Raw genomic sequence first — 27,804 nt, 5'->3', positions numbered from 1 at the left:
AAAGCATTCAGGATATTTCATGTCCAAGCAGGACATTTCATGTCCAGTCGTTTTACGAACCATCACTCCAGATAAGGCCTAAGTATATGTCTCTTTTTCACTATTTCAATATGTTATCGCAAGCTGACCATCCTTGTAAAATATCTTTGCTACGTGATAGTTGAGGTCTTCTATTTGAACCACTATCCTGTGTGCCTGCTTTCGCTTTAAGAGTTCGCTCATTGATCGAAGAAAAACCATTGTGAAACATTTATAAATTCTACCATAAATCCAGTTTGTTGATGCTTTCAACCATCTTAACTAAAGTCGTCTAACGGGATTATACGCAAACACCTTTTTCTTGAACACAGACATAAATGCATCAGGTACATTTCCGTCCATTTGTACTGTTTTGGGAAAAGAAAAAACTTAAAAAATAATCTGATTATCTCGAAATTTTGTATACGAGTTCCTTCTTATCAAGAATGCAAATGATTGAATTTTCAAGGCCAACGAGTGTTAACTTGGTCATTGCACGTGTTTCTACTCCGCAACTAACATTGTATAAAAGAGGTAAGAATTACAGACGGTTTACCTTTTCTTGTTGTCGGCGTTGCAGTTCCCTGGAGATACAACTAATAACGCCATTACAATGTTGTCGAACACAATAGATAATTGAATGGCTTTGAACGTGGTCGCATAATAGGGATGCGAGAAGCGGGATGGTTATACCGAGGAATAGACTACCACTTGCACCATACGGGCACGGTTGCGCAAAAGTGCTGGAACCAATGGTTGCTGCAAGGTATTCATCGGCGGAATCAAGCGCACGAATGCGAGGCAAGATCGGATGATTGTGTAACATCCCCAACATTCCCAACAGCACCTTTGTCCACTGTCCAACGTGCTTACTACCTGTGGCACCTTCCTCTATCTCACATAACGCTTGCCTGAGGCGGGGTTGCACTCGCAGTGGCCTAAGACGTTGGCCTTTAACCACATAACATGCATGAAGACTTATGGAAGTGATTTCGTAGCCGATTGAAATTGCATCGTGTTCAGCGGCAAACTTCGCTTCAGTCTTGAAGCAGATGATCTGTGCGTGGAGAACTCAAGGCTAGCTGTCCTAATCGGCTTTTTTCTTCACAGAAGCAAGCAGCCATTATCCCTAGTGTGGTGGTGTAGGGTGTTGTCTTTCACTACAGCATATCGAAACTTAGTCATCCTACATACAACTTTAACAGCGATATACTGATCACATCCTGCGGTCGTTTGCTTTATCCTACATGGCACGCCATCCCAGAGCCATTTTGCAACAAGATAATGTTAGACCCCATACAGCTCGCATATACTGTCTCCGAGCTGCTGATATTCTTTTTTTGGCTAGCAAGGTCACCGGACCTTTCGTCAGTCGAACATATAGGGATATGGTAGGCTGCCAAATTTGAGAGCCTCAATGTCTCAGATCTAGAGTGACAGTTGAGAAATACCTGACAGAATGTATCGCAGGATGAGATTAGGAAGCTTTATCGCTCCTTTCCTCATATACCTTCATTTATAAGCACGCCTCGTGGCCAGGGGGTTCATCTGTTACTGATTTGAACATTCAATGTGCATCTGCTAGCCACTGTGGGACCTGTGATTTGAATTTTTAATTATTTTATTACCTGTGTACGAGCTTTACGCGTATTTAATTTCAATAAAAACAGTCACTTTCTTCGTGGTTTTTATTTATTTATTTCGGCAAAAAAATGTAAATGAGTCGAAGGGGCTTGATCATGTTGAAACACAATTACGTTTGCTCAGTCTTCTCCTCTGAATTGACTGCTGTGTATTATGCATTTTTCTATGTATCTAAAATCATTCAATATATTTTATATCAGATATTTCAATATGTTTTACGCACTGAGGTTTTACTAGATTTCATACCTTATATTCATTTTTCATGTTTCCTTAGTTCCTTTATCACTGCATAAATAAATTATCACCATCGCATCATTTTAATTGCTTTTATCGCTTTATTCTGCCGACGAAATGTACTTAGCGTGTGTTTGGCATACATGACCTTCCAAGTTAGGCTTCAAAATATCCACGAATGCGCAAATCCTGGCAGGATGCCGCCAACCATTTGAATTTTTTATCAAATGCGATCGGCGCTGCAAGAGGAATGTGCCACAATAGTTCAAAAACTAGTCAATGATCCCATACTGAGCACGAATAAAAGAAATAATAGAATTTTAGGATGTTTAAAGGAGGAAAAAATTAAATTGAATAAAAAAATATAGAGATTAAAAATATAGAAAATTGAAAGAATAAAAGTGCACAAGGTGCGCAAGGGTAATTATACACCCCTCCCTTACACAGTTTGAGGAATGCATTTTCTTGCTTGCCGCCTATCATATGGGATTTTTATCTTCTCTCTTACATCTCGACTATATTATGGTGTACTTTGTAGCGATTAGAAGCACAGCTGTGCGAAGCTGCATAAAATCTATACCACCTTTAATTTTTGTATAACGAGTGTATAATGAAGCAACGCTGTGAATAATTCTTGTACCTTCTGTAAGCATATAGAGTGCCACTAGCCTTCAATACCCCTCGAGCTCAGTACTTATTACTAAGTGAATGCAGTTCTAAGGAACAAGGAGATTACGGCCTTATTTATAAATTAAAGTTTGAGAATGGGCGTAACTAGTGATGGCGCCTGAGAAAGTTTGTTCAGTGTAGGTGGTTACATGGCAAAATTTTAAATAAATAGCAGGAGAAAGTAAAATACAAAGTAGAGGCTTAAAGGTAATTAAAAATATCCCTTCACTTGATAGACTACAAAAAACACCAGACAGTAAGAGATCTTTTTCCGTGTGTGTGTTCTTTCAAGAATAAAAATTAAAATGAGGCGTAAGTTTAAACATTAAAATATATATTAGCTTCTTAAATTAATTAAAATTTGTATACATATAACTAAAAGTTGTGTATTGAAAAAAGTTTCTTTTCTTCTTTAAAAGAATTTTTCCGTTACGTTTACAGAAATTAAACGTGAAATAATTTTCACTGAACCCGAAACTTTCCTTCTTTAAATTTAATTGCAAGGATGTTTGACATGCGTATTTGAATTTAAGTTCCTTTTAACTCATGTTTTCAGGCATTGTAAACGGACCTGAAGGTGATATCCGGCAGAATAATGAAAAATTGTGGACATTAGCACAGAATTTTTCCCATCTCATCACCATAGAACCAGTGGTCCAAACAGTTCTTTGGTGGGATCCTTTGCAAGCAACAAGAGCAGGTAAAATTGAACCTCCAGAAAATAAGTAAACAAAACTATATAATTTATATATATATAATCGTTTACCTATTATACCCACTTATACACACCGTTAAATTATACTTAATTCTTTTAAGTAAAGTCCTAAAACGTATATCTGACCGCATACTATTTATTTTTACTAATTTATTTGAATATTCATGTAAAATAACACAAAACTTTGCAAAGTGCATCTATTTTCTATTTATGACGTGAATGTAAACGCAAAATAGTCCAAAATGCACTAAATATTTATATGCATCGTATTCATAGATAAATTAACCTCGAGTAAGGTCAAAAGAAAAAAAGTTATGCTACAACAGAAAGTGCTACAAAAGTCGTGTTGAAGGTTGAAAATAAATCCACAGTGAAGCATAACATATCGAAAAAAGAGAAAGAGACTGTTGCTAGAGAACCGTTTATTTTAAAGATTCACAAATCTACATTTTCACTTTTAAAATAGTTAGTTCCCTTTAGGGACTACACACTGCTGCAAATGTATTAGCTACGTCATAAGTGGGGTAGTATGATCACTTACAAATGGTATTGTTGCGTTCTACGGGTTCGTGGATTTGGAATAATTGATGACAGCACTTTGTGAAGAATTAAAACACAATTTATTCGTCAGCATTATACAATACACGTGTATTCGTCAGTATTACACAAGACACGTTTACAGTCGTCGAAAAACTACAATAAATACCCTGAAACAATCAGGAACACAGCCTTCAGACTATGACATTGAGGAGAGTTACACGGCAAAGCACTAAATTTCAGCTCCCGACTCGATCGATCGCTCTCAAGCTAATCTCTGAACTCAAGACACTACTACTCTACTCAAGATACTCAGAGCCGGATTTAGACTTGATAAGGCCCTAAACTATTTGCGATATGGGGCCCTTTATAATTCTGTTATAATATATTTTAATTTTTTGGGGGGCCTTGAGCTATAGCTCGTGTAGCTTATACGTAAATCCTGCACTGAAGATACTACACGCTCCCCGTACAGACAGAGTATATATAGCTTTAACCTACCTTCGGGAATATTCCCGAAAAAAAACCGCTAAGAATGCGTTCTAGAATGTTCTTGCTCCGTCTACGGCATATCGCCAGTTTTGTCGCCAAATGAGCGACCTCGCTCCAAATCTGGCAACCCTAACTGCGCTTTGTGGAGAAGCTATCTCGCCACAGCTGGGCATTTTTGCAAGACTACGTTACGGCTTTCCGAATATCGTCCACGTTGCCAAAATAATGGATTTTCAGGTATAAATTTACTTTAGGGTAAAGACATAAATTAGTGGGATTAAGTTCAGGTGAACAGAAAATTTAAGAATCATGGAAATGCTCTATGAATTTTAAAATGCAGTGACCGATTGTGCAATCTAATAAAAAGCATATACCAATCTGCATTGCGACTAATCTGCATTCTCATTATTTAGTGATGATAGAGCTTAACTCAGATCTGATTGTCAGTAACAGTTATGAATAAGTGTCACAATCTAGCCTGAAATGCAAATGAAATCAAAGAAATGCAAATACACGTGAGTTATATTTAAAGGATATTATATATAAATTATACAAAATGCATGCATATTTGTAACTTTATGAATAAAAGTCGGAAGATCTGCAGGAAAAGAATTATTTTCGAAGCACCTGCGTTCATAACGCTTGGATGAAATATTTGTATCAATTTCGCCACAGTTCTTATCGCAGCAACATTAACACTATTATGATATTTATTTGTTTTTAACATATGCATTTGTAGGGAGATTTACCATTGATGTAGGGTTTGTAGACACACTAGGTTTTTTTTTTTTTTTTTTTTTTAACAGGAGTTGGGAAAAATAAGCAATTCCTTCGCCGGGACTCGAACTCTGGACCTCTCGAAGACGTGTTGAGTATTAAATATTCCAGTTACACCACGAAGGCATGCTGGAGGGAGAGAGAAAATACCTTATATGTTCATATGCTTCTATTTCGTTCATATGTTTAAAACCGAAAGAAATACTTAAATTTATAGTTTTAATGATAGCTTTCCTCACAGAAATCTACAGTAAAACTATCCAGAAAATTATCTTTTTATGTTTCTGAGGTAGGATCTAATAATTTACTAGATTGGTCCTAATCTGTTATGTTTTGCTCAAGCATTTTGATATTCTTAAAATTCCAGTGAGTCCATTTGCAATCTTAAAATATTACTGACGTCACTCAAAAGTGAAATGACAGAACGTAATCACAAAATTTCAATATATCACGTATTTACGTATTTCCTTTTTTAGGCTCAAAGAAATTTACAACTATTTTTTTTTTCCAACTTCAGTGTGTGCTCTTGTCAAACAAGATGTAAGCTCATTAGTCTTACTGGGCCCACCACAGATCAATCCACTTCTAATATCCTATTCCGATTATATGGGACTTCCTTTAACAACTGAATTCGATACCAAAGATACTATTGGGAAGTTTCATGTGAGTATGTTGCCTGATACTACCCATGCTGTGGCTGACATATTGACTTATTATGGCTGGGAGTCTTTTATCTTCATTTACGATTTACATAACGGTAAGTAAAAATAAATTTGCAATAAAGACTATCTTACATTACTTGAAAGTTCTTGGAAACTGAGATATTATTAATAACAAAAAATAACGGTTTTTTTTTTCATTACAGAAATTTCAACTATTTTAATTATAATTAAAAGTTTAATTAATATAAAATTTTTTGTGCTGATTTCGAATTTGATTATAATATATATGTAATGAAGCAGACTTAGCAATGTTGATGACGCAGAAACAGTTGATGACGTAGATGGAGAAATATGGCATTTCATTCATTGTAACGAAGCAACAGACTCAAAAGTAATGATATTGTAGAAAAATTGATTTCACAGGTACGCAGAAGTATTGATGGCGTATTGTAGAACTATTGCATTTCGTAGATGTTGATCCTATATGAAGCACAGTCTGTGAGCTAAGGCAAGTTAAATATTCCTTTTTATTTCAGTAAACATTTGCAACCACAAACAATTTGGCATTCTTATTCGTGCTTGTTTTCAAAAACGTTTACATTTCTGATAGCTTTGCAATAAGAAGAGAGCAGCAGGCAGCTGGGCCGAATTGTAGAAAGCAAGTGCAGTTGTGTTCAGGGATAAAATCTGAATTCAAAATAAGTTAGTAGCTTTGGTTCTTAATTCATGATTGGATAACCAGAGTCATATGACATGGATTAGTCTCGAAATGACGCAGTACTGTTAAATGTTCATCTAAAGTGTTTTTCCTCGCTAGAGGGCGCTAGAAGTTTTATTAGTGAGAGAAATTAAAACTGTTTTTTTTTTAATTCTTTTTTGTAAATAGTAGATAGTTCGTTTTCAAATCCGTGTGATAGACGGATAAATTGTTTCGTACAGCCATAAGAGAAAAAGAGAGCCTGTACAAGTTAATGTATTTAAATATTAATTTTTTCCTTTTGAATGTTTTATGTAAATAAAATGTGATGTCCAGAAATAGAATTGTGGTTTTTCTGTAAAGAAGATTGCCTGTTGAAACATCACGTCAGATTCAACGATGCATCAGAAAAGGTAAAGGAATTTAGTTCTTGTTTTTTAAATCAGTTACATAAATAAAGCCTGCATACGTCAGTGGATTCTGACAACTTCGATCAACAGTAGTTGATTAATTACGTAATAGTGCAGAAAAATGTTACCATTTTTAGAATAGAAGGGAAATAACAAATTAAGTACTAAGGGCTATTTCTAATTTAAATTATAATTAACTTTTTACACATTTTTTTATATTACATATATCTATTCAATATTGTTTATTAGCATCTGAGTTTTTATTCTTACAAAAGTATTGTTATTTTTTGCATATGATTACCTACTGGCTCAGCGTGCTGGGCTGTCGTTCAGTTTAATTTTAATTTACATATTTGACGCAACGTAGCACACTGATCACCTATGGGTTGATCCACCATCAAGTTTCTAGTTTAACGACTTATCCATGCAAATGACCCACGCAAGGGGCTGACCTTCTACGACCCTCCTATAGGTAACACTATACAAGGTCACTTTCCGTTTAATTTAGTTTTATTAATTTACCGTTTGAAAGTTTTCATTAACATCTGTTGCATTATTTTATTCAATAACAATTTTCAGCTACTTACTCTGTACATAGTACGGAACTGTTAAAGAAAGGGTTGCCTAGGCTGTCATCTTCGTCCATGGAACTATATGAATAGGCTTTATCATTTTAGACATGACAACAACACAGTACGGAATCTTTTTTTTTTTTCCTCCCCATACATTTGCTCCCATACTGAACGAATAACGCTCTAAAATTTTGTAGATGAAAATTTTCTCTACCCCCTCCTTATATGTTCTTTCCCCCTCCTTATTTTCCTCTTTCCCCCTTTCCTTATTTTCCTCTTTTCCCCTTTCCTTATTTTCCTCTTTTCCCTTCTGAGATATAAATTCTAATTTCTTACCTTATTGCTAGAGGTACTGCATATATTTTCTTAAAACACTTTGTTCAAAAGTGAAAATTGTACGTAAAGAGGTTATCACACATGGCTACAGTCCCTGCTAGACAGGACTTTTCTGAGAAACGAAATTCTGGTAGCACTGGTTTAAATGGGAGGGTTCCTAGAAAAAAGAGCTCCGCTGGAAGAGAAGTCCCGCCTAGCTACGAAAAAATGTTGCGGCTACGCGGGATTTTTTTCAAATCTCACCGAAAATGTCTCGGGTCCCGGGTAGAGACAACCAATCAGACGAACGTTCTGCTTCTGAAGGATCACGTGATTCCAATTTGAGCGATAATCGATTACTGTTTGGCTTTCAAGTCTTTGTAGTAAGTGAGAATGGTAACATAGCTACGCGTGTTTCCTGGAATTGTGCGGGTTCTGAGAATTGTCCCTTTCGACATCAAGTCCTGCGTAGCCGAAACATAATGTGATTAGGACGTAAGGATTGAGAAGGGATCTATAATATATCTGAAAACAAGCAATTATATTTTACAAGAATATAAGATTAATAACTGTTTTTGTTGAATCTCTAGGAGCTGATCAGTTGCAGAAAATCCTTCGTTTTATGCCTACTACACCGCAGATAGAAGCTTTCTGGAGAGCAGATAATGCGGATTCTGCTTTTGGATATCTAACAGCTTCGGTACCTTCAAATTCAGGTAGGATTCTTTTGGCTACATCGGAGACACTAGCAGATGAATTGGTTGCTAAATACGTAGCGAGAGGAAGGAATTTTCATTTTATATTAATTCGACCGGTAAGTAAGTATTTTTGTTATAATGACGTTAAGAAATAATTTATTTTCCATAGAATAAAAGTGAAGAACTTTAAAACAGATTTATATAGCCTTTTAAAATTTCCAATAAAGCGGTCCAACCGGTATAGTGGTTAGCGCCGCTAACTGCCATGCCGAAGGGGCCGGTTTCAAATCCTGGTAAAGGCATGGATGTTTGTAAATGTATAATGTCCGTGCGGCATGAAAGCACTCCAAATATGTGGCGAGCCGAGAGGCTGATGGTAGGGGAAGAGGAGTGGGAGACACTCGTCCCCCCCCGACATGCTCTCCATTAAATTGGGTCGGAACTGAACTAACTTCTTACGTTGCTCAAGAATTCAATTATTTGAAAGTTGTTGCTTTTGGCAAGCATATTTCTCCTCCAGTTGAACACCACTACCATACAGTTCTTTTCCTTTTCTGAGTTATAAAATTTCTTGGGTTCAAGTTCGTTTCCAATTTCCATTTCACTCCACTGCCTTGTCACTTTATTCACTGCCTTGTCACTCAAGTTCATTTTTCAAGTTATTCTCTATTTTGTTAATAAAATTCATTGTTCAGCTCTTCAAAACCTAATTTCAGATTTTATTTATTGAGAAATTTTTAATAGTCCTTTTTAATGTCGTTTCACATACATCGACCAAACTTCAAGTTCGTTTCCTTCCAGTTTGAAAAGTTCTCATGAAAGAATAAAAACATCTGAAAAAAAGAAGAAATAAGTAAATCTTCTACAGCTCGTAGTTGGTACTTCATTCTTTTGACTTTAGTTCCATTAAAAGTATCCGAAACATTTCTGTAACTGGTGAATTAAATTTTATTGAAGTTCTTCGTATGTCAGCTTTACATAATAATGCTAATATCTGTTAAATTTTTCTTAAAGCCTTTATTCTAGTTTTAAATCCCTCTGTTTCTTATTTTGCTTCATAGATGGCTGGATCATATTTTTATGATGAGGAATGCTTTTTCTATTATTTGTTTTACCTTATTTAAATAACGTACTTACCTCTTAAGCGTAAACAGATGCTCTTTGAAGAAGAGTTATGTGTGCCAGTCTCTGTCAAAATGTGTAGAAAGTTCCAGTAAACGTAATATCAGAGTAAAAATGATTAAATACTAAATTTTATTTCCTCTACTTTTACTAGTGCATTATATGATGTGCTATAAAAATAAGTGTGAAACTGTACTTTTTCATTTGCTTGATTGCTTCATGCAATGTTAAATCTAAATTAATTTTATATAAGATTATATATAATTTTATATAAGAATCTTTATTATAAGATGTGATGTGGCAAAACGTACAAAGTGGCGAAAATGTTTGTATTTGTAATTTCAATCCCAAATGATTGTTGTTTTGTATTTCATTAAAATTTTTAGTCATGCGAGGTAGCATTGATCCACCTTAACTCTGGATGGTCGGAACTGTATTGTCATGTGAAATGTTTTACCTTGTAGGGTTTATATTTATTTTAACTAACATTTATTTTAAGCTTAAACTATCTTTCCTGTCAATCCTTACTTTCCCCTGGAACTGCCAATGCCAGAATATGTAAATTTGAGTAGAACGCGCAAGCATTCAAATTATCAGCGGAAGTAGTATGATTTAAATAGAAGGAAACGAGTTCGGTGAGAGAGTTATTCTTACTTAGCGAGCGCGGAGGTAGTTATCGAGAATTGAAGAACCCCGCGTTGCGGCCTATGTGCTTGGCGGGAAGTAGTTGCAATTGTTCCAGTGAGCTTCAAGTCTGCTGAATTAGCTGCGGCATTTGTAAAACGCGGTGAGTTAGTTATTTTAGAGAGCCTCGTAGTTAGAAGCTTGTCTTTACTTTCTTTTTCAGGTTATTATTTTTATTTGACTGCCTAGTGGGCACAGTCTGTAAGCGTCAAGAGGACGCCATTGTAATTTATTACGTTGAATAAAAAGGGACTTAAACCCTTTATAAGACTCTGTGGTTTATACAAGCTTTCACAGTCACCTCTAGGTTGCGTGCTAGTTAGAGGCGCGCAACGTTATATTGGCGCCCGAACACTTATCGAACTGAAATGGCCGAAAACTGGATGGAAGCCGCTGGACAACACCAAGAAATGACAACTCAGTTAGAAGGATTTGGATACCTGGTCCAGACTTTGAGAGCATCAATCAAGCCAAACGTCTATTTCGACGGAAAAAATTCGGTGTCCGTATTTTTAGAAGGTATAGAAAACCACTTTCAGCTTTACCCTGTGCCTGAAAGACAAAAAGTTGCCATCGCCACATCAGCACTAAGAGGACAGGCCGCGCTATGGTGGAAAATATAGGCAAATTTCTTCTAGGTGAATTTGGAAGCCCGACGTATACATTTGAAAATTTCAAAAAATCGTTAGTAAAGGCCTTCCCCATAGTGAAAGATCGCGCACGGCTGGAAGCCGAGCTATATAGTTTTTATCAACGGGATACAGCACAATTGACGGACTTTATTTTACGAAAAATCAAGCTAACGGACATGCTGTATGGGAAAAAACCCGATGCGGAGATAATTGAAATAATATTACCAAGATTGTTACCCGCTGTCCAAGACTACTTTGAAATTAGAAACCCAACCACATTGCAGGAACTTTTCGAATTGGCGGTGAAATTTCAAAATCGCAGAATAGCGGAAAGAGCGAGAGGGGAAACATATTCTCAAAGTACCAGAAGGAAGGAGGAAACAAGAAATGGAAATCGCTCATATGGGGGAAAGAACTATCAAGCTAACGCATCGAAACTCGAAGGTCAAGGCCCAAAAAGAAAATTTGAAAATAAGCATCCGCGTACCCAGAAGACACAGATTGAAAGGAAAGCTTTAAACGACTAGAGGGGCCTGTGAAAGGGAGGGTCCAGACCCCGGAAGTTTTAGAAAAACCCTCAAATAGACATCTAAATACAGTCATCGTAAAAAACTCACAGCTACCAATTATACAAGTCCTGGTTGGCGATGTACCAGTAGAAGCCCTCATCGATACAGGAGCAGAAGGAAATTTCATGAGTGAAAAGTTCTTCAAAAAGAATTTTTATAGGATACGACTCTTTAAAACCAGAAATACGGAAATTATAGCGGCGCAAGGAAAAACATGTCACTGCATCGGGAAAGTATCATTAAACTTACAGATAAAAGAGGAAAATCTCAAAGTATTAATTTTTGTGGTGAAAGACCTCCAACACTCTCTTATTTTAGGTATGGACTTTTTAAGGGCCGCGAGTGCCAAATTAAATTTTCAAGATAGTTCCGTGGTGCTGGAGATGGACCAGAGGGTGGTGGAACCGGTGGAGACACCTGAATTGGACCTTAGCCATTTGAATGACCAGGAAAGTAAAGCAATACAGCAAGTGGTGAGTAATTTTTCTCATTTGTTTTCAGAAAAACCGGGAAACTGTCAGATCGTGACTCACAAGATTCAATTAAATGCCGAAAACCCTTGTAGGACTAAACCGTATCGCTATGATAAACAGAAAGACTTAATCATCGAAGAACATATTCAGGAGATGTTAAAGAATAAAATAATAACGCCCATAAATAGTGAGTACGCGAGTCCAGTCGTACTATGTAGGAAAAAGAACGAGTTTCCTCCTTCGGATAAAAGGGCTTGGAGGTTTGCTATCGACTATAGAAAACTAAATAGCATAACTAAATTTCCAGTTTACCCTTTGCCGGTTATAGACGAGATCATTAGACAGATCAAATCGACGAGATATATGTCTACTTTGGACTTAACGTCTGGCTACTATCAAATAGCTATGAGACCCGAAGATATACATAAAACCGCGTTTATAACAAAATCGGGCACTTATGCATTTTTACGCATGCCTTTTGGGTTGTGTGGGGCCCCATCAACATTCCAGAAAGCTATGGACATTGTTCTAAAGCCTGTCCTAGGAAAATTAACTTTAATTTATCTAGATGATATAATTATAACGAGTAGTACGTTGGAACAACACATTAATGACCTCGAACAAGTTTTTAAATTATTAAAAGAGGCCGGTCTTACAATTAACGCCTCAAAATGCAAGTTCGCAACTAAAGAACTTAAATATCTCGGTTATAAAATTTCGCAAAAGGGTATAGAAACGCAAGATTCAAAAATAAAAGCTATTAAGAATTTCCCACCGCCCAACACCGCCAAGAAACTTTCGTCTTTCCTTGGACTATGTTCTTACTATCGATCTTTCATAAAAGATTTCGCTAATATTGTTGAACCACTCTTAGTAATCAAAAGAAAAAAGAGTAAATTTACGTGGACAGCTGAAGCTAACACAGCTTTTGAAAGATTAAAAGAAGCGCTTATTAATGCCCCTGTTTTAAAATTCCCTGAGGGGGACGAAAACCTGGAAATTGCGGCAGATGCATCAGACTATGCGGTGGGTGCGGTTCTTATGCAAAATAACCATCCGCTGGCATTTTTTAGTAAAACATTGAATCAAACACAAAGGAATTATACAGCTACAGAAAGAGAAACATTAGCCGTATTAATGGCTGTACACAAATTTCGAGTTTATTTCGGCAAATCGCCAGTAACAGTCTTTTCGGATCATGCGGCTGTTGGTAGACTTTACTCGGGAAAAAACCTAACGCCCAGGTTAATAAGATGGGCTTTAAAACTCCAAGAATATAATATCACAATAAAATATAAACCGGGTAAGGAAAACAATGTAGCTGACGCACTTTCTCGTATAAAACTGGATGATGAAGGTAATGAACTTAAATGCGCTGTGTTGACTTCAAAAATTTTAGATTCTAGAGATACGGTTATTACTGAACTGAAAGCTGATCCTGAATTTGGAAATATCTATGCTTATTTGAAAGACCCCGAAAGCTTAGAGCATACAGATATCGATGCGATAAGAAATAGAGCAAAAAACTATGAAATAATAGATAATTTATTATTCTATACGAAAACAACAAACGAAAATCTCGAGTACAAACCAGTCATCCCAGCCTCGCTTCGATTAAGCATTTTGAAGGAATTACATGACGCGAAAACAGCGGGTCATTTAGGGGTCAGAAAGACTTTAAAAAGGGTACGCGAGGCGGTATATTTCCCGCAATTATTAACTGCGTATGTCAGGTCCTGCAATCAATGTCAGTTAATAAATGATATTAATTACAGCCCGGCCGGGTACTTAAATAGCATTCGCGCTACATTTCCGAATGAAATTTTAGGCATACATCTCCTTGGTCCCTTCCCCCAGAGCGAGTTAAATAAAAATCGTTTTCTTTTAGTAATAGTAGATCATTTTTCAAAATGGATAGAAATTGTTCCACTTAAACGCGCGTCAGCCAAAACAGTCGCAGATGCATTCTTACACAGATACATTTTAAAATACGGTGCACCGATAAAAGTCATTAGCGATAACGGAAAACAATTCATTAGTCAAATATTTGAAAACATATGCAATGGACTTGGCATACGCCATATCAAAATGGTTCCGTATAGACCACAGGCTAACATAGCAGAAAGAGTTAATAAAAACATTGTAAAAATAATTCGCAGTTACGTTAGCACACATCACAAGCGCTGGGATGGCTACATAAATGAATTAGCTTATGCTTTAAGAACGGCACATCATGATACTACGGGAAAAACTCCAGCAGAATTATTTTTAGGCAGAAAGTTAATTACGCCTTTAGATAAATTATTCTTTGTGCAACAAAGAGAGCAGGAATTTAGACAACAAGACGTGCAAAAGTTGTTTGATCAGGCGCTTAAAACCTCGGATACGGCAAGAAATAGACAGAAGTTATATTATGATAGAAAACGCCGTGAAGCAGATTTTAAAGTTGGGGATAAAGTATTGAAACGGAAATTTTCTTTATCAAGTGCCCCAGACAATTTTACGGCAAAGCTAGCTCCAAAGTTTGAAGGCCCCTATGTAATTCAGGAAATCAAAGGAGTAGTCTTATATGTTAAAAACGAGAGAGGGGAAATCTGTAAAGCAAGTCCCGACCAGGTGAAAAAATACTATAATCCAAATGATTTTGAAATCCTTAAAAGTTTCTTGCAGGACTCAAGTCTAAGCGAAATAGAAGGGCCAGAGACTGCAACAACTATTCCACCACCCAAGAAACAAAGAACTGAAGAGAGACCTAGCACTTCTACAACCCGGACGTCGGTATCAAAAGAAAAAATGATTTTCAAACTCCGGCGTTTAAGAAAAACAAAAATACAGATGAACCGGGTAAAGAAACCGTAGTAAAGACGAAAACACCACCTACAAAAGATGGCAGGAGAAATTACACATCAAGGAGAACGCGCACACGGCCACAGAGTCAGGTGCCAGCAAGGCCGCCGTTCCGGAAACTGAAACGCCAACAGGAGGCACAGAAGTACGAGGAACAGAAGAAATTCAAGAAGGACTCCAGACCGGAGGACGTCAAGACCAGCCGTCCCAGGCAGAAACGCAAAGGCCAACAACCAGACGATTACTCCGCCAAGAGGCCAGCATGTAGAGGACGCAAAAGAAAGAGCAACGGGGACGACACTCGGAGATCAATAAGGAGAAGATTGACATCCATGACACCTCTAACTTGGGATCAATTTTGTCAAAAACGGATGACGGAGTTTCAAGCATCGAAAACTCAAAGATAAGTTAAAACCTTCTATAAATTTTTTTTCTCTTTTGTTCCGAAATGTTATGCATAAGTACGAAGTTCTATGTTTTGACGAAAGTCAATATGTCTCGGTTGAGACTTAGTTTTGTTTTACTTTATTTAGCTAAGGCAAAAGTATTATTTTCTTTAAGTGTAAAAGCTAAAAACAAGCATTTTCTGTTGGTCGAAAGACTAATTCTGTTATGTTAAAGCCAAAATTTGGCCGGAGATAAAAATAACTTCGTATTCTTGTACTAATAAGAATTTTAGTTTCAGTACCGCCAGCTTGGCGAAGAATGAGTAAAGTAAAAATTTATTTTCTCTTATTCATTTTATGGTAAATTGTAAAAAGCATATGTATTAAACTTTTGTAAATGTATGTAAATACTTGCATGTTATGTAAAAGTAGAATTTAGTCTAGAAGCATAAAATTGTAGATGCTAAAAGTGAATGCTTAAAAGCAATGAAGTCAAAATTTAAGTATTAAACTGTAAAGTCATGCTTTAGAGCGAAAGCCTGCATGTTTAAAGATGAATGAGGGGGAAGTTAGAATGAATGTGTTTTGTAGGGTTCTCCCCCTACATTTGAATTTTTAAGAATATTAAAGTAGCTCATTGAGTTGTAGAATGTCGAGTAAGGTGTGTCTATTTGGTCGTTGAATTCTAACAAATCATGGTGGTTAGGGGAAGTGTTGTAAGACTAAAACACGAATATTCCCGTTTGACACCACACACGGTGGAGAGCCAGGGTAAAGTTAAATTAATGCTTGAAAAATTGAATGAATGTGAAGTAAGCAATAACTAAGAAAAACGAATCGTTAAAAACAAAAATTTATTGTGTCAAGAAAGTGTAAATTATAATGTATGTAGAAAGATACTGATACTTATTCCTTCCAGATGCTGGAAGGAAAGACCAAGATTGATTGATGAAGTCCAGGAAAAGTTGCTGTAAGAAGAAAGCTTTGTAACGAATAACAGAATTTTAATATATAATTGTTACATAAGATTTTTTTTGTGTAAACGAGGCTTTCGCCAGTTAGTTCAGAATTAGATAAACTTACAACAGGTCGTTTGTAGGACCTGCTTCCAAGTTTTCCAAATTCTGGCAGCGGCAAATGTAGGGTTTCTATTTATTTTAACTAACATTTATTTTAAGTTTAAACTATTTTTCCTGTCAATCCTTACTTTCCCCTGGAACTGCCAATGCCAGAATATGTAAATTTGAGTAGAACGCGCAAGCATTCAAATTATCAGCGGAAGTAGTATGATTTAAATAGAAGGAAACGAGTTCGGTGAGAGAGTTATTCTTACTTAGCGAGCGCGGAGGTAGTTATCGAGAATTGAAGAACTCCGCGTTGCGGCCTATGTGCTTGGCGGGAAGTAGTTGCAATTGTTCCAGTGAGCTTCAAGTCTGCTGAATTAGCTGCGGCATTTGTAAAACGCGGTGAGTTAGTTATTTTAGAGAGCCTCGTAGTTAGAAGCTTGTCTTTACTTTCTTTTTCAGGTTATTATTTTTATTTGACTGCCTAGTGGGCACAGTCTGTAAGCGTCAAGAGGACGCCATTGTAATTTATTACGTTGAATAAAAAGGGACTTAAACCCTTTATAAGACTCTGTGGTTTATACAAGCTTTCACAGTCACCTCTAGGTTGCGTGCTAGTTAGAGGCGCGCAACGTTATAACCTAAATGAAGAAACCACGAGCTAGATTATAATCTCAATTTTTTCTAGCTTCAATTCTTCTAATCGTTCTTCTTTAACTAGCTGTAACCCGACATGCGTTGCAATGCTACTTAAAAGGCAGTGTTTGTCTTTTAATTCTGTTAATGAAATTTTTTTCATTACACATATTTTGCATATTTCGATTGACTTGTGTCACCTGATACCAAGGTTAAAAATAGTTCGGGCGATTTCACTTTTCCATTCATACAGCACATTCCTGGTGCTTCTTTGAGGGCTCTGCAATGCATGCATAATTTATCCATCTTTTCAACGACAACACTTGGACAAAGACTGTAATCATAATTAGCATCGTAATGGAATCCACTAAGATTTAAATCAGCGTCCAGTGTTCGCTCGGATCGAACAGTGCGTACTCGAACGTTTTCCAGTCTTGCTTCTCGTTGCTCGTCTGTTTCAGACAAATGAGCTTGAGCAGTGCGTAATCGAACGTTTTCCAGTCCTGCTTCCTGTTGCTCGTTTGTTTATGAAGTTCGTGGTGTCTTTTTTCTCTCGTGCTTGAGATGTAGATCGAGCAATCAATTTTCGTTTGGATGACATGATTGATTTTACAACGAAAGTAATGCTTTTTGCCTACTATTATAAATTCACGTTCAAAAAACAAAGAAAATGTGTGTGATGCAATAACGCGCATGTTAATGCATGAAAATTCAATTATTTTACGTTTTGCTGAACGACAACACACTTAATTTTATTTTTAAATATATTAATTTGGGCAGTGGGAATACATCTCTCTGAAATAGCCTAGTTTGTTTAGTAAGTAAAATTAGTAGAGTTTCCTTCAGTTCAACGAACGTATTATTCAAGTTTTTGTTATCTTTGTCAAACTCCTCAACTTCCCCTCCCCCCGCATTTCCTCGCCAAGATGTAAATTTATAGTTAAGTGAAGTTAGTATTTAAACGGGTGAATCTTGGAGCGTGTTTTCGCTAGCCAGTGTAAGTCACGATCTTGACCTCGTTGTTATGCGGAGTTACTGATACGCCTTTTGGCCATTTAGATAATTATCACGTCGGGTAGGCTGTCGAGTCAACCTAGTTAGCCTTAACTTAAAGTGCTTGTCCAGCACTACTCTTTAGACTTGAATTTATTGTGTTACGTTTCTTACGTTTCACCGGACGTTGTCGGTGTTATTGTAAAGTACGAAGTACGTGCCTTTCTGTTCATAGTTGAGAATAATAAAGGGTTATTTTCACTCTTCTTCTGTGTTGGTATTATTTCACGCCTGTGCGAGTCGCCAGGTTACTTAGTAGGATCTAGTAGAGTTTATGTGGCCAAAGAGAGTAAGATCCTATAAATTAATATAATTGCGTTTTTCCAAGTGTCAAAAAAATTTGTTATATCGCTGAGTTTTCTGATTTGAAATATATATATCTTATGCTTAGCAGAGTGGATAACGCAAAGATTTAAATAGCCGAGCTTTTAATCAGAAGTTCGTTAAATTAGCGTAAAATATATGTATATAAAAAGTGTGAGCCCATGGGCTGGTTTTTGAGAAATCTTATGTAAACAGTTACATTCCTCTTATTTTGAAGGTCCAGTGTGGCAAGTTTCAGAAAGATCAGAATTAAACTGTAGATTTGTATTAAAGACAAACAAACAAACAAAAGATTCATATATATATATAACTTGCCGCACTGGACCTTCAAAATAAGAGAGAGAGATTTTTAATTATAATGTGACAAAATTTTATTCGTTAAACGAAGCTAGCAATCTAAAAACTTATAGAAAACTTAATAACAGCGAAGTACTGTCTATATGTATGAAGCGGTTACAGCCGAAAACATCGCGGACGAAAACCTCCCGAAGAAACAACGCAAGGCGAAAACGTCGTGCTACAAAACGTCGCAAAGAGAAAACAACGCAGTTCTAAAACATCGTCGTCGAAAATAAAGCGGTTCAAAAACTTCGCAGTTTAAAAACATCGTCGTCGAAAATATCGTGGTAAAAAATAAAGTATCTACAAATCATCGCATGACGATAACATCGCAGACATGATTTTTTCAGGTTTTAATAATTGTAAATAGATATTCCCATAATGATTCGTGAGCGCAAGATGGAAAGAAGGATAATTTTTATTTTCATATTTTTTATTAGCTAATAAATTTTTGCTGAGAAAATAAGAAGAAAACTTAAGCATTGAAAATTAATGCAACTTATATCACTTAATTTTAAACCGACATAGTTAACTAACAAAGGCCATTAATAAATCATTTTTTATAAAGTTTTTACTGGTAATTTTTCATGGAAAGTGTAATCTATAAGTTGCATTGAATTTTCTATGCTTAAGTTTCCTTCTTACTTTTTCAGCAAAAAATTATTAGTTAATAAAAAAATGTGAAAGTAAAAATTATCCTTCTTTACATCTTGCGCTCACAAATCGTTATGGGAATAATCATTTACAATTATTAAAACCTGAAAAAAAGCTGTCTGCGATGTTATCGTCATGCGATGATTTGTAGATACTTTATTTTTTACCGCGATATTTTCGACGGCGATGCTTTTAAGCTGCGAAGTTTTTGAACCGCTTTATTTTCGACGACGATGTTTTGTACCACGATGTTTTGTAGCACGACGTTTTCGCCTTGCATTGTTTTCTCCGCGACGTTTTCGTCCGCGATGTTATCGGCGGACACCGTATGAAGCACATTGTGAAGTTTCTCACCCCCTATAGAATCAGTGTTTTATTCACTTACTTGCATAGAAGTTTCAGCTATTTATATTTACAGAGTCGCGCTGCGCTTTAAGTACTCATTTATTACGCTGATGTTTATAATATTATTGTCTGTTTGCTCTTTTTTATTTTTGGTTAACCATGAACAAGAGAACTGAAAGTTTATTCATCATTCTGCAAATGTAGTCTATCACTATAATAGATTATTATTCATTATTTTTATAGGTCGCTTTAACAGGCCAAAGTCCAAATGTTGGTTCATGTAAGCTAACCAAGTTTTCTGTTGTGGATCCCATGAATCCCGCTGTTAAACTTATTGCAAACCGATGGAAAACTCTCATGCCTTATGGCAGGCAAGAACCGAGAGATAAAGAACTACCAGTTAGTATATTTTTCTTTTTTATACTTTCATGCCACACAAAGAACTGTATGCTTTCGCTTTTGTCGTTTTGACCTAAAGTTTTATTAATTTACGAAGCTCTACTTAAAAAAAAAAAAAAAAAAAAAAAAAAAAAAAGAACCAAAATTAAGAGTAGTTGATAAAAAGATTAGCGGGAACGCTATCTACAATCTTAAACTTCTTCGAAAGGAAATCGGAGTTTTTGTTGCATTAATAAATTAGCAAAAACCTTATTCAGCAAGTTAGATCAAGATGAAATAGAATTAAGGACGGAAGTATCGTTCTGTATTCTACGTTTCGTTAGAGATGTCTTATATATCTCTATTGACATTATATGTTTCTATTTCTTTGCGCATAAAAATTAGGAATTTCTTTTGAGAAACTAATTTTTGCGTTTTATACCTCTATACAGGATACTGCAATTATAAGTTATGATACAAGCATCGTTCTCTATAACACCTTTGATCGCATAGCAAAAGAAAAACCTGACAGTCTCATGCCGCATAAAGGACAAGAGATTGACTGCATGAAAATAGAAGGCAAAATTCTTGAAACTGCGTCTTTCATTAAAGAAGTAAGAATTTTATTTTTCTTAAAATTATTTTCTTCTTATTATTATTATTGTATCTATTTTTTATCATAAAGATTTTCAATTTCTAATTTAATTTTTCGAAAATTGTAAATTTGCGTTTGGAAAATAATTTTTGCTAATTTTTTGGGGAATAAATGGTTAACAGAAATAGGAAAATGTTTTATTCATTGTTCATTTGCATTCACAAATATGTAGCTGGTAGAGACATTAGGATTTATAGGAAGCAGACAATATGCAAACGCATTCGCCGGTAATCGAACTACGGACCTCTGGAATAACGGTCCAGCGTGCAGAACCACTACACCACGAAGGTACGCTAGAAAGGCGAGAGAAATACCTTATAAGCCTTTTAGATTCATTTGAATTAGCATGAAATAATGAACAGTTTTCTGTAAATCATTTGGAAATATCGCGGGATAAAGTATGTGATAAAAATATCATTCGAGAAATGCACCCTTATATACTACACAGTTCTTGAAACAGAAATAGAAACACTGAAGCATTATTGTTATAATCGAACATACCAAGCCAAACTTGCGAGGACTATACTATATTAAGTAGAAGCAAACCTTAGCAAAGGACCTTTCTGAGGAAAACTGGTTTGTAATTGCATTGCGCTTAGAGGAGAACCACGAAAACATCTATTCAATCAGTCCGTTTGCGGGGATTCGAGCTCTTGTCGAATCCTAAAAAATTAGCTTTCAATTAATTGTCTTATCTACTCAGCCAATGGTAAGCCTGCGCTGAAAGAACTAATACTTCACTAAACTAGCTGGGTATCAGTATTTTAATGTAAAATAACGTTGGTGACCTGTGTGGGTATTCTGTGTATATATCCATTGTACTTAAATCTTTAATGCTCTATCTTCTGTTTTGTATTCTGTTAATACCTTTGTATACGTATTCCGCTCTGTATATCACATTTTTAGTGTTGTGTACTATTTCTAAAGTTGCATCATGTTTCATGTATTTTATCAATGTATTTCATGTCTCTTGTATTTTATCAATGTATTCCGTGTCTCATGTATTGTATCAATGCATTGCATGTATTTTGTCCTGTATTTTATCAAGTATCATGTTTTTACTAAGCTTTTGTTCACTGTCTGTACACCCTGTAGTAAGTATAGAATCTCTAGATACCTCAGTATTCCCAATATACAACACTATCATGCATTGGCAATATGCTTAAGTTTATGTATTGAGTGAAGAGTATTGGCATCTAATTACGCCTTATGTGTATGTGATTAATGTGTTGTTTTCTTTTTCTTTTCTTTTCTTTTTTTTTCTTTCTTTTTTTTTTTTTTAATTTATGACCCTTTCTCTTTATGTCTTGCACTTGACTATTTATGACATGCTAATGTAACCTGAACTGCAATGTAATACAATCACTCATCTGCTCTTGTTGCACTGTAAATACTTTTATTAATTTAAATAAAGTTGCTGCTTCTACACAGGTGAAGGCGTGGGACATATGCCTGTTTACCACTGTTAAACACCAGGCGTCCCCGTCTTCCGCAACCTGTCACCTGTGTGGGTATTAGTTTTAAACTGAATCCTGAATTAATTAAATGTTTGTCCTGTAGTTCAAAATACGGTTTCAGAAATAGTGTTGAACTGCACTATTTTTTTCATTTTCTTCCTCTAAAGAAGTGGTCCCAACGGGGCCAGTATTGATCCTTATAGGAATATGCAAGTTTAAAAGGGGCTGCTTGTGCGTATCAAGGGACTTGATACGCACAAGCAGTTGATCAGCATAATAAAGATACCATGGATTAAAAAAAGTTAATAAAATTACTAATTCATTATTTATCGATACAAAGCTGTATTAGTAAGAAATATGTAGCTGTATTCGGCAAGAAATCATGTAAAATAAATATGAAGGAAAATTTTTGTTTAAATATATCAATTTTTTAAACAATAACTGCGATATAAAAAAGTAAAGTGCAAAAATACAAGAAGACGTGATAAAAGAAGAATACAAAGAACGCAAAACTAGAATAGAAAATAAGAAAACAGGACTTAAGTAATTTAACGAGGTGATTTAAAAATTAAATTAAGCAAATTTATGCCAAATATTAAAAAAATATTAAATCAATGCATCAAGTGCAACTATCACATTAAAAATCGAACTTTCGTGCAATTAAAATCTTCGTGCTGCAAAACAAAAAAAATAATAATAATACAAAAAATAATTAAACATAAATCTTAAAAACCATTTTTCAAAATTTTTGTCCGTACACTAAATATAATTTACTTACACGCAATTATTTGTGCTATGATTATGTTGTATATTGTATTTTATAAAGAAAAGTGTAAGGGGGGATCCATGAAGGAAACGCAAGCAAAAGGTTGGAAATCCTTGTTCTAACATCAATAATCGTCAAATCGTAAATCCAAACTATCTAAATTGCAAAGTTTGCTGTTATATATATGCAAATTACAAAACAAATCCTTTTCAAAAAGATGTGTCCAATCAATCTATATATTCCTTTTCCAAACTAGGCCCACCAGGAGCCTAGTGGTTAAGTCTCTAAACACTGATAGTTGGGTCCGAGGTTCGAATTCCGCGAACGGGCTGGCTGCTTGGGCGTTTTAGCGATTTTTCCCATATGTAACGTGTATACGAACCAGTTTCACTTAGAAAGTCCTTCAAAAAGGCATCCCTCCTTCTAGGCAGATAGCCCTAGAGTGCTTTGCCATAATCAAATCGACAGAGGAAACTTATTTTTTAACTTACCTACGTAGTTTCTACCAGCTGTTAATAGCGGCTACGCATTCTTGCCGTTGAATGCAAGCATATTTCAGAAATGCTCAATGTGAAAACATTTACTAATGCGGTGACAGTAGACATCTACTATGTGATAAATCGTTTGGTTCGTTGTGTGCGCCAGCATTTAATGAAAAACTGATTACAATCATTTACACTATGTAGTGTGTGTCACACTGGTATAAAATTCTCATTGGTTATAAAAAAAAAACATCAATTGTAATATTTGTATATCCTAGAAATTACTTACTTTGTGTTGCTGTTCCGCCTGTTATATGACTTCAGCATTTGTACTCAGTTGGTGGAGCATTCTATTGTCGCTAGGCTTAGCCAAAAATTTCTATAGAATATTAAAATTTGCAGCGGAATTTATAAAGTTACTTCAGAAGATGAGTATTTGTGACCTGTGGTTATAAAAGAGACTCTGTGAAGACTTTGACTGTGCTGAATGAGGATTTTAGCAATGTTTTATTCATTGTGATTTTGAGTTTACAGAGAATGTTTACTCTAGAAGTCAGTCATAACTTGAATATAAGAAGTTATTCTAATGCGTTATACTGAACAATATCAACTGGGTATATTAATGTACATCACATGTAGTGCTGTTCACATATTTGCAGAGTTCCTGTGTAATATTTGCTTGTTACATTCATAGTAGTCACTTGTACTGCTTATTTACAGTTCGCTTACAATTCACTTGTGCATAGTGTGCCTGATAAGTGAAGGCCACGCTGAGAAATACAAAATAGTGTATAGTGTTTATTGAAAAACATGTGCGGTTCACTTATACACAGAGCAGCATTTTATATATGCCTGTCATTTAGCTTGCCATCCTAGAAATTAGGAGGAAGTGGAAGCACAAACACAATATCCTAAATAAACGCCCACAAAAAATAGAGACATGGGATTAAATCCGAAGACTGTTGTGGCCACTGCATTAGCACGTCATTCCATTGTCTTGTGCGTGCTATTCACCTTAGTGGCCAATTTTGGATCCAGTACTTCTGTAAATAGTTTTAGTAATGGGTTTGTGATAGCAAGTCGGATATCTGTCTTCTAAATTTAATCATTAGTGTTTTCATTCAGTTGCTCAGTTATAGTTTACCAAAGACGAATAGTGTTTGCCTCACCAGCAAAGGTTGACAAAGCGAGCTTTTATAAAATACGATATAAAAAATTAATAAGTTTGCATCAATACAATTCAATTTAGTACTAACTGCATACTTTATTTTTAATGAATTTTTAAAATGTTACATAACAAAAATCTCCATTTCTTTCATTTTAACTTTTCCTTTGTTTCTATATACATATTTACTATAATTTCCATTTCATTTGCCAACTAACATAAAGATGGTTTAGTGCTACAAAACTCCATTTTTTGTTCTTGCAGTCTAGAATACTTTATATGATCCCATACCGAAACATTAAGCTTTTCATGCGCATGTTAAATTTAAATAAACTATAATCGGATAATTTCAGACGTAAAGTTTTTAAGTAGCATATATTTGTGTACATTTTTAAAGCTCTAATTTAAAACGTTAGATGTGTTTATTGACTCATTCCTACAAAAAACGTTTTTAACATGCGAATTTATAAAGTTAAATATATAGGTACACAATTTTTAAAACGTAAATTTATGACGTACAAACTTAATCATTTGTTTACAAGCCGCATTATGAGAGAACGTATTCTTGGCACGTATTCTTTAAAGCAAATTTGCGGATCTACCATCTTTAACATGGGATTAATAATCGTAGGTATTTCTCCCGCCTTCTTAGCGAGCCTTCGCGGTGTAAGGGTCTGCACGCTCAGCGCGTAATTGAGAGTCAGCGGTTCGATTCCTGGCGAAGGCGTTGCATATTGATCTTTCCTGCTTCCAAAATACTATTACGAAATGTACAGGCGCGGTAAGATGGCTTCCCCGCGAAACAATTTTAGCGTTGCCATAAAATGGCAAGGGAAGACATGGTTGCCACATTTGGCGAGAAATCGCCCACTTGGCGACACTTGGCGATAAAATTGGCGATGTACCATGGACGGATGGAGAACCTTCTGTAACGAATTCTTACCGTAGAATTTTCTTACCTTAGAATATTCTTACCTTAGAATGTTCTCGAACACAAGCCAAAAGCTATATAAACCCTGCTGGTTCCGCAGTCAGTTAGTGTGTGCTTCGTCTAGCAAGCTGATAGTCAGTCATTGAGCGAGTGTCTCGAAGTCTAGCGCCGAGTGCATCGAGAGAGTCTCTTAGTGCATCGCGAATGAGTACATCGTCGAGTTTTGTCTTAGACTGTGCTGAGTCGAGATCTATACTCTTGTGTATCGTCGAATGCATCGCGTAGAGAGTCTCGAGAGTACGTGGAGTTCCGAGAACGACCAAACAGAGTTGGGAGCTGTACTCGGGTGCTTTGCAGTGAAGCTGTCTCCACCCTTATTCCCTGACAGTGTGAAGGCTGTGTCGTTGATTGCTCCAGCGTGTTTATAATAGATTTTCGACGACTGTAAAATGTGTTATTGGAGCTCTCCTGATTAATATTGGCTAAATAAAGTTTCGATACTTCATCAAGTGTCGTCGTTATTCACTCCAAATCTACAAACCCCGTATGAACGTGAAGGAAGAAAATAACGCAACAATACCTAATGTTTCTACAGTGGCACACGAACTAAAAGGGTGTTAGATGATGATTCTCCTCACCCATGATTTGGCGATTGGGTTCCCCCAAAACCCCAGTCGCCCTTTAAAAGGTGGAGTATATAAGGTATTTCTCCAGCCTTCTTAACGAGCCTTCTTGGTGTAGTGGTCTGCAAGCTCAGCGAAGGCAGTGCATATTTTTCATCTTTCCTGCTTCCAAAATTCCTAATGTTTCTACAACAATAGTTTAAATTTTTTATCGAGACTGCAACTACTTTTCAACGAAATCTTATTTTATTAAAGATTTTATATGTTCAAAGTTCATTCTTCCTAAAAAGTTTATTTATGTAATTTGTTCAGTAAATTAATAAATAAAATGTTTTCTTATTTTTAGGTAACAGTACAGCATGCAGCAACTGGAAAAATTAAATTTCGTGCAGATGGTCAGAGATCTGATTATGTGTTGAATATTTTGGAAGTTATGCCATCTTTTGAAGGTTTAAAAAAGGTAATTGCGTTTATTTTCATACCGTAATTCTACAAAAAGCCACGGAATCAATTCTAAATATACAAATAAAAGTAATAAAATATGTGCACAGAAAAGAGGATAATTTTTATAAACAATTTCACAATTTATTAGGCCAGTATTTTGAGATTAATTTATTATTTGTAGCTTGGTATTTCAGAATAATTTCGAAAATGCCTTCAAAATAGTATATTTCTAAACGAGCTTAGAATTAAATGAAATTTAATAAATAAATTGTTCTGAAATTTCATCTATATAGTTCCTAAAATTTATGATTTAACTCAGTACAAATAATAAAGCACTTCCTTTAACTTCTGTGAAATAAAAGACAGTGAAAATAGTTTCATTAAAGGGAGTTTAATTTTTCACAATGTTTAAGAACGTACACTGCGGGAAAAAAAAAGGAGGGGACAGTTCTATATCTCTTGTTCTACTTGGCGAATTGACGAAATTCAAATTATGTTCCCCATGTCTCGAAAGCGCGACTTAGGATATGCATTAGATATGTAACATTGTTCTAATATAGGTATTTTGACACAAAATCGGACTTTTCCTGAAAAGACATGCCAATTTTTTTTCCATATTTCAATTATATAACTCAAATTATGGCAAACTGCCAAGTTTTGTAAAAATCGCAAGAGTGGTTTTTAAAAAAATTAGCTTTCAAAATTTTAGGTCCTCAATGTTAATTCAAATTTGGTATGTATTTATTAATAGTTATTTTTTATTACATTTACTTGATTCATTCTTTAACAGTTGTAAATTTAGTTTCATTCCAAATAAAATTCACTCATTTTTTATGATTTATTTTTTAAATAATTTTTATAAATTTTTGGAAAAACATTTAGAATTGTAACCTACAAAAGTTTTACCATCTTCTTAAAGTAGATGTATTTCTAAGTATGCCTGCAAAAAGTTAAAGCTTTTTATTCAAAATTTTCGAAGATTGGCGAGTTTTGAAATTTGGCATATTTGTTGAAAGCGATAATAACGAAAATGGGGTTTACGCACTTTGTTAAAGTTATTTGAAAGTAGGAACGATGTGACTTTTTTCTGCTCCTGCAACAGTACAAAAGGGTAGGAACGGAGTGACTTTTTTCCCGTTTCTGATCAATGGAAGGGAAAGGAAAATAGGTTGCCATATATTAAGAAGTTCGCCAAGTGAATTATTAAAAAATTCGCCAAGATAAATTTTTAAATTTCTCACCAAAAATTACGAAATTTAATATCTAGACATAATTTGAGTCGTTGAATCGAAATGGATTCAGAAGAGATTTTTTTCCATGACATCTTTTACGCAT

At 35.3% G+C, this 27,804-nt stretch overlaps 1 protein-coding gene across 2 annotated transcripts in view; it reads left to right on the top strand.

The window, feature by feature from the left end:
- LOC118192515 (glutamate receptor 4-like) overlaps positions 1 to 27,804 on the top strand; it is a 69,911-nt gene that overhangs the window by 3,599 nt on the left and 38,508 nt on the right. The window contains exons 2-7 of one of the 2 annotated variants that reach the window (XM_085812006.1): positions 3,122 to 3,265; positions 5,604 to 5,843; positions 8,333 to 8,556; positions 19,812 to 19,967; positions 20,399 to 20,560; positions 26,372 to 26,485. In XM_085812006.1, coding sequence (XP_085668132.1) covers positions 3,122 to 3,265; positions 5,604 to 5,843; positions 8,333 to 8,556; positions 19,812 to 19,967; positions 20,399 to 20,560; positions 26,372 to 26,485 — 1,040 coding nt within the window. The remainder of the gene's footprint in view (positions 1 to 3,121; positions 3,266 to 5,603; positions 5,844 to 8,332; positions 8,557 to 19,811; positions 19,968 to 20,398; positions 20,561 to 26,371; positions 26,486 to 27,804) is intronic. The other variant, XM_085812007.1, reaches the window with a different exon arrangement.

This window comes from Stegodyphus dumicola, chromosome 2, assembly GCF_044657685.1.
Source record: "Stegodyphus dumicola isolate Sdum_Otavi_A_Nest chromosome 2, ASM4465768v1".
Taxonomy (NCBI): Eukaryota; Metazoa; Arthropoda; class Arachnida; order Araneae; family Eresidae; genus Stegodyphus; species Stegodyphus dumicola.
This window is presented reverse-complemented; position numbering and strand designations above follow the sequence as displayed.